The following is a 16,025-nucleotide window of genomic DNA, read 5'->3' on the forward strand; positions in this document are numbered from 1 at the left end:
ATTTTTTCAAAGAAATGGAACAAATAATCCTAAAATTTATATGGAACCAGAAAAGACCTCGAATAGCCAAAGGAATATTGAAAAAGAAAGCCAAAGTTGGTGGCATCACAATTTCGGACTTCAAGCTCTATTACAAAGCTGTCATCATCAAGACAGCATGGTACTGGCACAAAAACAGACACATAGATCAATGGAACAGAATAGAGAGCCCAGAAAAAGACCCTCTCCAATAAATGGTGTTGGGAAAACTGGACAGCCACATGCAAAAAAATGAAATTGGAACATTTCCATACACCACACACGAAAATAGACTCAAAATGCATGAAGGACCTCAATGTGAGAAAGGAATCCATCCAAATCCTTGAGGAGATCACAGGCAGAAACCTCTTTGACCTCAGCTGCAGCAACATCTTCCTAGGAACATTGCCAAAGGCAAGGGAAGCAAGAGCAAAAATGAACTATTGGGACTTCATCAAGATCAAAAGCTTTTGCACAGCAAAGGAAACCGTCAACAGAACCAAAAGACAACTGACAGAATGGGAGAAGATATTTACAAATGACATTTCAGATAAAGGGCTAGTATCCAGAATCTATTAAGAACGTAGTAAACTCAACACCTAAAGAACAAATAATCCAATGAAAAAATGGGCAGAGGACATAAACAGACATTTCTGCAAAGATGGCCACATCACATCCAGATGGCCAACAGACACATGAAAAAGTGTTCCACATCCCTCCGCGTCAGGGAAATACAAATCAAAACCACAATGAGATATCACCTCACACCAGTCAGAATGGCTAAAATTAACAAGTCAGGAGGTGACAAATGCTGGCGACGATGCAGAAAAAGGGGAACCCTCCTACACTCTTGGTGGGAATGCAAGCTGGTGCAACCACTCTGGAAAACAGCATGGAGGTTCCTCAAAAAGTTGAAAATAGAACTACCCTATGACCCAGCAATTGCACTACTGGGTATTTACCCTAAAGATACAAACGTAGTGATCCGAAGGGGCACGTGCACTTGAATGTTTATAGCAGCAATGCCTACAATAGCCAAACTATGGAAAGAACCTAGATGTCCATCCACAGATGAATGGATAAAGAAGTAATGATATATTGGGGTTCCTGGGTGGCTCAGTGGGTTAAAGCCTCTGCCTTCGGGTCAGGTCATGATCCCAGGGTCCTGGGATCGAGCCCCGCATCGGGCTCTCTCTGCTCCACAGGGAGCCTGCTTTCCCCTCCCCCTCTGCCTGTCTCTCTGCCTACTTGTGATCTCTCTCTGTCAAATAAATAAAATCTTAAAAAAAGAAAGAAGTAGTGGTATGTGTATACACACACACACACACACACACACACACACACACACACAATAGAATACTATGCAGCCATCAGAAGAAATGAAATCTTGCCCTTTGTGATGACGTGGATGGAACTAGAGGGTATCATGCTTAGTGAAATAAGTCAATAGGAGAAAGACAACTATCATATGATCTCCCTGATATGAGGAAGTGGAGATGCAACATGGGGGGGTTAGGGGGGTAGGAGAAGAATAAAGGAAACAAGATGGGATCGGGAGGGAGACAAACCCTAAGTGACTCTTAATCTCACAAAACAAACTGAGGGTTGCTGGGAGGAGGGGAGTTGGGAGATGGGGGTAGGGTTATGGACATTGGGGAGGGTATGTGCTGGTGTGAGTGCTGTGAAGTGTGTAAACCTTGCAATTCACAGACCTGTACCCCTGGGGATAAAAATACATTATATGTTTATAAAAAAATAAAAAAAATAAAAATGATGAAAAAAATAAAATAAAAATAAAAATAAAAAAATGTTAGGCAAATATTGGTAGAGAGAAATGTATTTTTTTTTTAATCACACATTTAAAAGGGAGGGAGCTTGAGTGAAGAAGAGAGGCAGAGAGAGAGGGAGAAGCAGACTCCCTGCTGAGCAGGGAGCCCAGTGCAGGGCTGGATTCCAGGACCCTGGGATCATGACCTGAGCCAAAGGCAGATGCTTAACACACTGAGCAACCCAGGTGCCCTGAGAGAAATGTAGCTTTTGAAGAGAGGCAATTCTTGCACTGCTGGTGTGAGTATAAACATTGTTGTGATACTTTTCCTTACCATTTAAGCAAATAAATGAGAAAGATTTGGAATAATCATCTCAGCATTTTTGTTGTTTGTGTGTGCTTTTTTAAACAGAACTTAGAGACAATACTCAACAATAAAGAACTGGAGAACACACACATGCACACAGAACATATAGAAGAAGATGCTATACATGTCAATATATGCAGTTATATGGATATTCCTACATATATTTCTGGCTAAGTTACTCAGAAATCATAATTTAGATACAATACACTTAGTATCAATGAGGCATCATGCATCTAAATATTATATAATAATCCGGTATGAAATTTGACCTCATTTATTTGCAATTAGATGTTTACCCATGAGCACTATAAATTCTAGTTAATTCTATAACTGTATTTGCCTTATGATCAGTAGTATACTTTACAAAATAGTTTCTATATAGTCATTCTGTGTTGCTATACTTTGATGTTACAAACGTAAAAGTTCTTTGTTTCACCAAAAACTTCCATATAAAATGACAATATTAAATTGCTGCTATTTTAAAGACAAGCTATTTTAGTTAGAATAATGCTACCTCTAAAACCAAAGAATTAAAGTCCTTTGCCTATTCTTAGTTTAATATTTATGGTTTGATCAAAGAACAAACAATTCCATTGTCTCACCCATCACATGCATTATTACCCTCATCTGAAGATGAAAGCATTTTCTGGATAAACTTTAAAGCCAAAAAGTAAAAAGGAGAGCATAAGATTATTATGGTACAGGTTAGCAGATATAATCAGCATACCATACCTTTCCATTTCTACTGAATAACTTTTAAAGAGCCTATGATTTTTCCTGTACTCTTTACAAGGTAAAACGATTTATTCCAGAGGGAAAAATCCAAAGACTAATAAATAATTTTTTTGCTGTTAAAGGAAAAAACAACTGGAATTCAAATGGTAAAGCACTTTCTCCAAATTACATGATTCAAATTAAACTGACTAAAAAAAAAAAAATCTGTGGTAATGATAAGATATGTGTTTGAGTACCTACAATGTATAACCATTACTAATTTACAATGATACATAGTGACCCTTCCTTTCTGAATCATACATACCATCCCCGCCCCTTAACTTTTTAAAATTAGATTCTTTATATGTGTTTTCCTTAGATATGTTTGATTTTATCGCTTAACCTTCAACATAACATCTACAGTATTTCCATATTAACAAAACAATCTTACCAAAACATTTGAATTTAATGTCAGGAACCCCGTCATCTCAAATGATATCAGACTTTCCCACTCAACTGAACATCGTTTCTACAATTTCTCTCATTCATTCCTTCATTTATTTTCCCCAGATAAAATACTTGGGAGTCTCTCATTTGTTATTAAACTCATTTGCTGTTTAACACATTTGTTAAATAATAATTTTTATAGGTTTCAGTTGTATCAATGGAATAATTAGACTAAAGAGCGATGCATCTAAGATTTTAGTCAATGAACAATATTCAAACACTGCTTTTAACCCCTATGTAATTAATCTAAGTAGAGTAAGGACATGTAAGGAATATTTCAACTTTGTAATTTCATACTAACAAACACAGGAGGCAATTCAGGGATAAGCATTTAAAGTGTCATGGTGATGTACTTTGAAAAGGATGGTGTAAACTAATCTCGAGCCACTGACTTACCCAAGACTGTGAGCTCTGCAGAGGCACTAATATTCTCATTTTTATATGTAACAACACAGGTGTAAGTTCCACTATCATCATCTGTCACATTGGAGATAAGCAGGTTGCTTCCACCCAATAGGGAATACTTTTTGGACCTGTAAGACACAGGCATATAAAATTAGAGATTAGATTAATGTACTAATACATATGTGTATATCAGGCAAGGTACTCAGAGGTTTGAATAAACTTTACAAAATCCGATTATAAAATTAGAAAAACCATTTTGGGGGTCTTGGTAACACCACATTTATTGATCAAAAATCCATTCAAAATAAAGCCCTCCCACTGGAAGTCTTTGTGCAATGATCAAAGAAATTAAATAGATTAAACTTGGAACCAAGTTTAGTACTGAAAAGAAATTTACAGATATTCTGGTGCAATTCTCTCATTTTGGATCTGAGGACCACAAGCTCTGGGGAAGTGATTCCCCACAGTGGAAGTCAATGTCTTGTGTCCTGACATCTGATTTAGTAACATTTGTATAAGGCCACATTTCATACTGTACCAAGAATATCTGGCTACATTCAGAGGACGTGTTTTGACATGCTAAAGCCGCAACCAGGTTTCTCACATGGTTTCAGAAGAATAGTGACACCATACCATATAGTGTTATTATAAAAATATAGAGGGGAAATTAAATTTAAAGATTTTAAGTTATTGTCTATGAACCTATCTCATCACAGAAAACAAATGTGTTAAAAAGGAGCACACCAGACCTCCAAATCAATGAATTTAATTTCTTAAGTGAAATCCATTCAATCAAAATGTTTCAGACTGTGTTCCATTATATTAGGAGTTTACTTTCTAAACTATGCCTTAAGATGAACTTCTAATAATTCAAAGCCAGCCATGTTCTCCTTTTGCCTTATCTTAAATAATCTGTTACATCTGCAGTGTGAAAGACAAAACTGGAGCTGAAAAAGTTGCACAGACCCTATAATGACATGCTATGTATTTCAATTCAGAAAACTTTAATTTCTTGGGGTGCCAGCTCGTTCAGTCTGTTAAGCATCTGCCTTCAGCTCAGGTCATGATCCCAGGCCCTGGGATCGAACCCTGCATTTGGCTCTCTGCTCAGCGGGGACCCTGCTTCTCCCTCTCCCTCTGCCTGCTGCTCTGCCTACTTGTGTTTTCTCTCTGTCAAATAAATAAATAAAATCTAAAAAAAAAAAAAAAGCTTTAATTTCTTTTCTTTCTTTTTTTTTTTAAGATTTTATTCATTTATTTGACAGAGATCACAAGTAGGCAGAGAGGAAGGCAGACAGAGAGGTGGAAGCAGGCTCCCTGCTGAGAAGAAAGCCTGATGCAGGGCTCAATCCCAGGACCCAGGAATCATAACCTGAGCTGAAGACAGAAGTTTTAACCCACTGAGCCACCCAGGCACCCCTTTTAAATTTTTTACTTTTTTAACAAATTAGTTTCTTTTTTTTAAGGTTTTTTTGTTTGTTTGTTTTGTTTTTATTTTATTTGAGAGAGAGAGCAGGAGAAGTGGAGAATCAGAGGCAGAAGCAGACTCTCTGATCAGCAGGGAACCGGATGTGGGACTCGATCCTGGGACTCCAGGATCATGACTTGAGCCGAAGGCAGTCACTTAACCAACTAAGCCACCTAGGCACCCGAGAAAGCTTTAATTTCTTAATAAATATTTTATTCTCTATTCCACTTCCTTAAGATGATACCCTCCAAGGTTTCTTTGCTGAATAGTTTTGGACAGGGAGTTTTCAACAGCAACATTGGCTTTCTAAATTTCTTTTCTGAATTGATCCCATAGATTTTGACTCTGTTCCCCATCTCTTTATCCTATTGGGTAAATGTTTTTCATATATTATATAATGCCAAGGAATGTGAGGGGGAAAATCAAGTATCATCAAAAACTCTAGTATTTCTAGGTACCTATATCAAATTAGAGAAGGGGAAACAGTGACATATACTTCACGAAAGTCTTCAATTTGTGATACCTGAGTTGGATGACCTCCTCTCCTCGTAACCAGGTAAAACTCGGGGGAGGATAGCCAGAAACACAACACTCCAGGATGGCATCTTTTCCTTCAATGGCTATCACATTGGATGGTCTTTGTAGAAAATATAGCTGTCTATGCAGTCCTGGGTCTGTGGAAAGAAAACACAAAATCACAACTTTTATGAAAAACACTGTAAAGAGAAATGATGTAGCTTGAACTTTTTTTTTTTTTTTTCCTCCTAATAAGACGCGCTGATAGAGAAGAAGGAAAGAAGAACTGGAAGGTTACCAGTGAAAAAAAAATTTTTTTTAATTTTTTTGACAGAGAGAGAGATCACAAGTAAGCAGAGAGTCAGGCAGAGAGAGAGGGGGAAGCAGGCTCCCCGCCGAGCAGAGAGCCCGATGCGGGGCTCGATCCCAGGACACTGAGATCATGACCCGAGCCGAAGGCAACGGCTCAATCCACTGAGCCACCCAGGCGCCCACCAGTGAAATTTATCAACTAGACTCTTAAAAGGTTTTTCCATCCCTAGTTTCTAGGATCATGATAGAATATTCTTAGCTGTTGATGACACCATGGTATAAGGCAACAGGCAGAATCTTGTGACACGTCACTCATGCGGGTTCCCGGACTTGTGGACTTCCCATTAGAGAACGAGAAAATGCGATCAGTAATTTTTCTAAACATTATCTCCTGGAACATTCTGGTATGTTCAACTTGTCTGCCAGCAATATCTATTCCACTTCCTTCTGCTCTATTAAATCTGTGGCTGTTAGAAATGTGATAAATAACATACAAATATTAAGAAGGTAGAGTGTAGAAGGTTCTGGGAAAAAAAAAATACCTGCCGTCTTCAAAATAGACCTTACATTAAATTTTGTTTTCTATACAGTTAAGTTAGGCTGTTTCTAAGCCTCCTGTTTATTTTTAATTTTTAACAGCACTGCAGAGAGTTTGTGCCTAAGCTGAGACTGTGAGTAGATGAAAAGCTCCTGTATCCTCCTCCTTCACCTGATGCATTTTCTAGTTCTATATAACCAACATTATCCATTCTAATTTTTTAATGTTTTTAAATTTATTTATTTATTAATTTCACAAAGAGAGAGCAAGTGAGCTGGGGTGCGGGGCTGGGGGTGGGCGGGGAAGAGGAAGAGAGAGAATCCCAAGCAAGCTCCACGCTCAATGCAGAGCCCAACCATGGGGCTCCATCTCAGGACCTGAGATCATGAACTGAGCAAAATCAAGAGTTGGATGCTTAAACAACGGAGTTATCCAGGCACCCCAACGTAATTTATTTTTACTAGCAGGCACTGAAATAGTGTCTTTTCAACCTAAAGACTACTCATTCCATTTGCCTTAGTGCTCATTTGTTTCATAGTTGCTAAAATTATATCAGATGGAATAAGAAAAAAAAATTACAGTCAAGATAAAACTCTGTGAGAGTTAAGAGCTTCTCTTCCACCTCCCATATATTTCACTCCTAAAGCCTGGGACACACCAACAGTAATCCATGGTCAGGTGAGTTCGGAGGAAATCCTCCGAGCCATGGTGATATCTCTGACCTGTTTGCTGACTAAACTTCAATCACTCAAAGTTCACTTAAGGTAAGATGCTGTATTTCCACATCCCTATTAAAATCTGCATCCCTCTCTGGAGGTTTGATTTAGGCTCTTTTCAGCTTAATGCATTAAATGGAATTAACATGTAATCTGTCATTTTTTAAATGCAAAGCACAATCTTGAAGAAAAGAAATGAGGCCATGAAATCTTGAAAACTAATTTTGGGGTGGACAGAGATTTGCCAAGGAAATGTAGATCCAACTGTTATAGTGGGAGCCATAGTGGAGCAGAGTGGAAGTACGGTAGATCCGGGACACCTTTTAACCCTGCTGTTAATCCTTGTTGGCCTGACCCAACTCCATGCAGCTTGATTCTAGGTTAATAAAAAAATACCAATTCTCCAGTTAATGGTTGGAATGGCAATTGTCATCCAAAGTGTGGAGAAAGACAAATTCACACTTTCTCAGTCTTCTCACATCTCTTTCTGGTTGTTACAGCAACAAAAATAAATACTCTTCACAATGAAAATATTGAAAGAAGTTTTGAAATGTGTTAATCCTTATTAAGCCAATATTGTAGGAAAAAATGTCTCAAACTTTAAAAAAAAATTGCTGGTGGTGAGGGGCAACTGGGTGGCTCAGTCGTTAAGCTTTTGCCTTCAGCTCAGGTCATGATCCCAGGGTCCTGGGATCGAGCTCCACATCAGGCTCCCTGCTTCTCCCTCTGCCACTCCCTCTGTTTGTATTCCCTCTCTCACGATCTCTGTCAAATAAATAAATTTTAAAAAAAATTGCTGGTGGTATGTGACATTTCCCTTTTTTGAGAGTGACTTTTCAAATCAAATAAGAATAGTTTGAAGGATAATGCTGCTTATCAATAAATTTCATGAAATGAACAGTTCCCCAAATCTATATTTACAAATAGCTAAATTCATAATGGAGTGTTATCTATTTGTATGCTTTACTTCTACCACCTGTTCTTAGCAGAATGTTTCAACTGCATATATTGCATAATACTATACTATTCTACACACACACACACACACACACACACACACCACAAACTATAATAATACTATCCAAACATCAAGTAAGATCTACTTAATTTGGTCTTATGGCTAAAAGGAAATTTACCTGGGGCCTATGTCCAATACTACTTATTTATCCATAAAAGAGCCAATAATTCAATCAACTATCAGACTTTCTTTTATAGAAAACAAAATCAGGACAAGTATTTTTGCGTGTTATTTTTTAATTTTAATTTACTAAAAATTTGACAAGTAAGAGGTTTCCATATACCAGTTCCCCATCCCCTGAAATTGTTTTCCTTATGATTGACATAGGGAATGATTACATGAAACTGGTGCATTTGTTACAATTAATTAAGTGATATTGGTACATTATTACAAACTAAAGTCAATAGTGTACATTAGGTTCACTCTTTGTGTTATATAGTTGCATGGGTTTTGAAAATGCACAATGTCATGTGTTCAGCATTACACTATCATATAGTTTCACCACCCTTAAAATCTCCTAAGCTTTACCTATTCATCACTCCAGCACCACGCCTAACTCAAAGCCCAGGAAATTACTGGTTTCTCTACTATTTCTGTAAGTGCACCTTTTCCTATAGTTGGAAATACAGGATAGTCCTATAGCATATCCTATAGTTAGAATTATACAATATATCATCTTCCGATATTGATTTATCTCACTTAGTAATATGCCTTTAGGTTCCCTCTATGTCTTGGGGGGATTCAGTTGTTCATTTGCTCTTCTTGCTGGATAGCATTCCCTTATATGGATATACCACAGTTCCATTTATCCCCCATTCACCTATGGCATGATACCTTTATTGCTGGGTGATTCTGAACAAATGTGCTATAAGTGTCCTTGTGCAGATTTTTTCTGGTCATAATTTTTCAACTCAATTGGGTAAGTATCTTGAGAACAAAACTATGTTTACCTTTGTAAGAAACTCCCAAACTGTCTTCCAAAGACAGTTTTTGCATTTTTGCATTCCCTAGAGCAATGAATGTCCTGTTTCTCTCATTCTCCTAAGCATTTGGTATGACCACTTTTTTGGATTTTAGCCATTTTATTTTATTTATTTATTAAAATATTTTATTTATTTATTTGACAGACAGAGATCACAAGTAGGTAGAGAGGCAGGCAGAGAGAGAGAGGAGGAAGGAGGCTCCTCGCCAAGCAGAGAGCCCCACATGGGGCTCAATCCCAGGACCCTGCAGTCATGACCCGAGCTGGAGGCAGAGGCTTTAACCCACTGAGCCACCCAGGAGTCCCTGGATTTTAGCCATTTTGATAGGTGTCTAGCATTGTAATTGTTCTAACTTGCAATTCCCCAATGACATATAATCTTGAGCATATTTCATATGCTTGGTTTCCCTCTTTTAGATCATTTTCAATAAGATGTCTGTTCAGATATTTGCCTATTTTTTTAATGGATATGTTTTCTTATCATTGGATTTCTGGCACTCGTATATTTTGCATATACATCCTTTATCAGATGTGTGTTTTGCAAATACTTGTCTGTGGCTTGATTTTACTTTCTCTTAACATTGTCTTTTATAGAGCAAAAATTATTAATATCACAACTTACCAATTTTTCCTTTCATGGATTATTTTAAAGGTCTAAAATTTCATTGTCAAACCTAAGACCACCTGGATTTTCTCCTCTGTTATCTTCTAGAAGTTTTTATAGTTTTATGTTTTATGTTGAGGTCTATGATCCACTTTGAGTTAATTTCTTTAGAAAAGAACTTCTGTGACTAGAGGTTTGTTTTGTTTTGTTTTGTTGCATATGAATGTCCAATTGTTCCAGCACCATTTGTTGGAAATGCTATCCTTCCTCCGTTGACTTGACTTTTTTCCTTTGTGAAAGATCAGTTGACCATCTAAGTGGGTTTATTTCTGGGTGCCCTATTTTGTTCCATTGATCTGTTTGACTATTATTTTGCCGATATCATAGAATCTTTACTGTTGTAGCTTTCTAATGAGTTTTGATGTCAGGCAGTGTATTATTCTCACCTTTCCAGGTCTCTTGTCTTCCCATAAATACTTTCAAATCAATTTATGAAGATACACAAAATAACTTTAACTCACTGAGATTTTGTCTTTATCTTAAAATATCAGTGGTTCAGGCATCACTGGGCTCATATTGCCACAGAATAACCATCGGCTATTACTTTTTTAGACAGAGCATATATATTCCAGACAACTTCAATTTCTGCCTGGCCCATTTCATCTATGTTTATTATCTTTGTAGCTTCATTGGAGGCATTAGGGTTTGTGGCCTGATGATAGGTATAAAAATGTCAGCTATTGGCAGAGAAATTTGGTCTTATTTCTCCAAAGATAATTCTCTATAAATATATAACCTCATAAAGTCTAATATTATGGAAGTTCCCAAGAAAGCTAATAGAAATTTTCTTTAAAAGTAAGCAGTTCATATATTTCACAACATTGTGATGGATTAAATAATCTCACAAATTGTTTGAGTTCCTCTAATCCAGAATGGAGGGTCTAGTTCCTCAGGATTTAAATCTGGCCTGACCCTATGTTGTGTTTTGGTGGGGGTCATACCGTATGAGCTCCGGAGTCAAGACCTCAAGAGGTCTTACAGTTTCTGTCATGACTCTTTATGAGACCAGCATCTTAGTCTAGTGACCTGAAGGCACATGGAGGATAAATGAGACCCCCAAACCAAAACCAGCACCAATTGACAGACATGTGACTGAGGCCATGTTGAACCTTCCACTTCAGCCAAACATACACAAGGGAGTCAAATGAAACCAACAGAGGAACTGCTGACATACACTGCAGGATTATAAGAGAGAATAAATTATTTCAAGTCACTAAATTTTGAAGTGTTTTCTTATGTAGCAATAGCTATTTGCCTTATTTTTCTTCCTTAAAAATGTGGTTCTATTTTAAGAGGAGTGTCAAAAAAGTAGATTTATGTTTTAAAAGAGGGGGGATAGAGATATAATTGCCAAGGTTATCTTTGTATGACAGAATCATGAGTGGTTTTTATTTACATCTTTGGATTTTTCTCTATTTTCAAAGGTTTTTATAAAGACATATTATTTTTAGAGTAGGGAGTTCTGTTAAATTCTAGTGTTGCAAGGTGAAGGATAATTATACAAGGAACAAAGAAATTATAAAAATGAATGATTAAAATACAAGACATATATTTAAGAACAGATGAAAGTTTTCTCTCTAAGCTCTAAAATGGTATAGATAGAAAAGCCCTAAAAAGAGCAAACTTGAAATTCTAGGTCATGACTCTTTTGTTAACTAAATTGATTTTAATGCGACTATGATGGAATTAGGAAATATAGAAATCAGTTTTGTTCTTGCTATATGGGCACTGACTATTCAGATCCAAATGAAATTGTTCAGCTGAACATGGCAATTTTTTCCAGTTAATTAATGAGTATGATTTCATCTCAGGAAATGGCATTAGAATACCAGTTTGCAATACTCTATTTCATAAACTAGGTAGGTAAGTATACAAATGGTCATTTTATATTTATTCTTTAAACTACACATGTTTCATATGCTTTTATGTATGTTCTGTATGTTTTAAAGTAAAAAGGAGAGGGAAATGCCAGGGCAGACATTTGGCAATAGATTTAAAATCGAAAATGGATAGTTTTCCCTCTGTCAATTTTTTTTTTTTAATTAAAAAAAAAAAAAAGCAAACCTCCTTCATATCATGTTCACGGAAGTGATGCAAAAAAAATCATACAACAGTTTTTCTAAATTGATTACAACCAGTCAGATTTGCTTAGAGTAAGAGTCAGTTTAGCTACTTCCTTTTGGGGGTGAGGAATATCAGCAGGCCTCTCCATCTGACCTGATTTCATCGTCATCCTGGTGGCAAAAGAGCTAATCTCAGAGAGCAAGCGGGTATAGTATGTAACTAGAGGGAAAAGAGTCCTTACAGGGATACTGATCTCTGACATACACAGGTTTCATTTCAAGTGTAAAATCACCTTATGGCAACATGTTACCGTTGCATATGCTGTCCGGTCTGCCTGCCTTCCTTCATTCCTTCCTCCCTTTCTAAGTTTTTAAATGGAAAATTTGGCCTGTTTAGCTTCATCTGTTGTCTGAGTTGGAGAGGATTAATCTATAATCATTAGGAAAATGAATCATGATATAGACTATGGATCTCACAACTGTTCGGTTACAGAAACATGTGTACTCTTAAAATCTATCAAGGACTCCAAAGAATTTTTATTTCTGTAGGTTATAGCCATAAATATTTACCATACTAAAAGTCAAAATTGAGAGACTTTTTAAAATATTTATTGAATTTTTATTTATAACTTACCATAATATATGTATTTTTTAAAATAATATAAAAATATTAGAAGACAGGTACTACTTCATATTTTTATATATTTTTTAAAGAGTTTGGTTTTAAATAATTTCTACACCAAAAATTGGGCTTGAACTTATAACTCCAGAATCAAGAATCACATGTTTACTGACTGAGCCAGCCAAGCACCCTGAGTTTTGTGAATTTTTTAATGAGTAGTTTAATTGAGAATAACTAGGCTGTTGTGTTACTTTCTGCATTCACTTTGTTCTGATATGTTGATTTGTTTGTGTTCTATGAAAATAATCTGATGTCAAACAAATAAATAATTGGGAAAGAAAAGTGTATTTTAATAGCATTTTCAAATAATTGTCAACTTTATCCTTTAACACTATACCAATAAATAGTTCCTTGAAAGTTAGTTGTAATGTGGAATCTGACTGCATATTGATAAACATTTTGCACTGTTATATAAAAATCTGTTGCTGTATCTTGCATTTTGTATAGATCTGTTTACCCATGCGTGATACTGACCCATCAATGTATCATCCTTTGGGATGGCACAGGGAATTAGACAGATCTTCCTAATGTTGGCGTATTTCATTACACAGTATCAAAACATCCCATTTGTTACTATCATCCCCAATCCCATCAGAAAGGCCTTTTAATGTTGTGATGCTGTCAAGCTCCTAGTGGCAGATACAAGTTTTCCAAATTTCAGTTTTAACTTAAAAGCCTGAAAGCCTTGGTGGCAGATACTATTTTCCTTAAACTGACTGGTTCACTTTGTTCATTTTTCAGAAAATGTCTAACTAATACCCATGTCTGAATAGCTCTGGTTTTTCTGTTGATTGCCTTTTCAAGTAAAAATGGAGTTCCATTTAAAAAAAAAAAAAAAAAAAAAAGAGCTAATTCAGTTTGAAACTCTGATGATCGGAAAAATCAAAAACTAATGCACTTAGACATTCTTTATATATATCCTCTTTTGATACTTAGAATACTAAAAAATATATGAACTTAAGGATTGAGAATTAATAAAATTTTACTGCTTCATGAAAGGTATTCTGAGTCAACATGGCAAAACAATACAAAAAATTGTATTATTATTAAAATAGGTTTGACTCTGCAGATCTCCTAAAAGCATTTTGAGAAACACTAAGGGTCCCCAGACCAATCTTTGAGAACTAATCTAGATAGTTCAAACAAATTAGCCTATCTCCTGAGACATTCAAGAAGCCCATTTCCTTTCAACAAGGGAATAGTTTTGCATCCTTGAAATAGTAATTGATTAAGTAGAGGTGCTTGGGTGGCTCAGTCAGTTAAGTGTCTGACTTTTGGTCTCAGTTGATGTTTGATATCAGGGTCATGAGTTCAAGCCCTGTGTTGGGCTCCAGGCGTGGAGCCTACTAAAAAAAAAAAAAAAAAAAAAAAAAAAGGTGGATGTCATTCTTCCTCTTTCTTCTTCTTCTTCGTATTGCTATCGTAATTGTTATTATTACTTTATTTGTGAAGGCAGTGAAAAACTTACGTATTTACAGTCACTGTCTTTCAGCAATAGATTATTAAAAGTCAAGCAGTAGGGGCACCTGGGTGGCTCAGTGGGTTAAAGCTTCTGCCTTTGGCTCAGGTCATGATCCCAGGGTCCTGGGATCGAGCCCCACATCGGGCTCTCTGCTCAGCAGGGAGCCTGTTTCCTCCTCTCTCTCTGCCTGCTTCTCTGCCTACTTGTGATCTCTGTCTGTCCAATAAATAAATAAAAATCTTAAAAAAAAAAGTCAAGCAGTATTTTGGATCAAAAAACCTGACACATGGGGCGCCTGGGTGGCTCAGTGGGTTAAGCCGCTGCCTTCGGCTCAGGTCATGATCTCAGGGTCCTGGGATCGAGTCCCGCATCGGGCTCTCTGCTCAGCAGGGAGCCTGCTTTCTCCTCTCTCTCTCTGCCTGCCTCTCTGCCTACTTGTAATCTCTCTCTGTCAAATAAATAAATAAAATCTTTAAAAAAAAAAAAAAAAAAAACCTGACACATTTACCTACACTTCACATATTTAGAAATAGTAACTCAACTGTCTTCAGGCCTAATTACCCAAAACCTCATGGAGAAGGCACACTGTAAAGGAAGAGAGAGAGAGTATTTTCCATTTTAGGGCATTTCAGTGAAAAAAAAAGTTTCTATTAGATGTTACATTGGCCATATTAACTGAGTCTGTGAGGCCAACGAGAAGCTAAATTTGACTCTTCATTCCCAGGTTGTCCCATACATGTCAAGACCACATGATTTTTGTCTAACCTCATCATAGATAACCAGACTCACTACATATATTATCCAACATTGGGTACAATTTAGAGTGAAAGGTAACTCTCTTTATAATTATTCTAGGACACTAGATCTGCCTGACCCTATTCCCTGCATAGTGGAACACAAGCTCACCCAGTAATGACCACGACTTTCTTTTCATGGGGCCATTTTCTTCCATTACTGTTCACGAATCTCAACTCTGAACTTATATGGATAAAAATAAAGAATAACTGAGGAAGAGAGAAATTTAATTATGGACTACTGGCATCTGTGTCAGAAAAAAAAAAAAGAAAGAAAGAAAGAAAAGCAAGAAAGACCAGTTTTCACAACTTAATAACTATCTTCCTCAAAATAACCAGTACTTGCTCTTACGTTCTATGCTTTCTGAATGCAAAACCTTTTTTTTTTTCCCTTGTTGTATATTCTTTGGTTTCCTTTATTAAATGACTGCCTCAATGGAATATCAAACACTTTTCCAATTGGAAATGAAAGGACACTGCAGGCTACCGTCAGGTATTCTCTTTGATTTCTTCCCAGTCTTAAGATTTACAAATTAATTTAACTTTCACAGAGTGAGTTTCCTGTCTGCATCCTCAATTTCAAGCTGCCCGACTGTTCACCTGCTGGCTCCTTAGCCATCCCTGATCTAGTTCTGTTTCAGGAAATTCAGCAGGTACCCTGTGTCTTCAAACACAAGCAGGTGTAATATGTGCTCTGAGTGAAAAATTCCATCAAACTCCTTCTAACTCTGTATTTAGAGTGTCTTTTATTAAAAACCAACCTAATCCAGACTGATCACAGGAATCAAAATTTATTTAATCAAAAAGGAAAAAAAACTCCATCTGGCTGAAAGCCAAGGAGCTTTGAACAGAGAAGAAGAGAACCATTTCTCAGGAGCTAGTAGTCATCACTCCACGATTCTATTACTTCCCTTCCTCATTTACACCAATTCAGTACTAAAAATGACATTCCCTCTCTGTAAATATTCCTACATCTGCTCATATTTCCTCCTTCTTTCTCCATGTACACACACATACTGCTATTTGTAGAT

At 36.6% G+C, this 16,025-nt stretch overlaps 1 protein-coding gene across 3 annotated transcripts in view; it reads right to left on the reverse strand.

Annotated features, from left to right (window-relative positions):
* DCC (DCC netrin 1 receptor) overlaps window positions 1-16,025 on the reverse strand; it is a 1,159,911-nt gene that overhangs the window by 592,856 nt on the left and 551,030 nt on the right. For all 3 annotated transcript variants that reach the window (XM_032310413.1, XM_032310412.1, XM_032310410.1), the window contains exons 4-5: window positions 5,771-5,921; window positions 3,771-3,907 (exon numbers count right to left, since the gene is read on the reverse strand). In XM_032310413.1, coding sequence (XP_032166304.1) covers window positions 3,771-3,907; window positions 5,771-5,921 — 288 coding nt within the window. The remainder of the gene's footprint in view (window positions 1-3,770; window positions 3,908-5,770; window positions 5,922-16,025) is intronic.

The sequence above is a fragment of the Mustela erminea genome, chromosome 13 (assembly GCF_009829155.1).
Source record: "Mustela erminea isolate mMusErm1 chromosome 13, mMusErm1.Pri, whole genome shotgun sequence".
NCBI classification, from domain to species: Eukaryota; Metazoa; Chordata; class Mammalia; order Carnivora; family Mustelidae; genus Mustela; species Mustela erminea.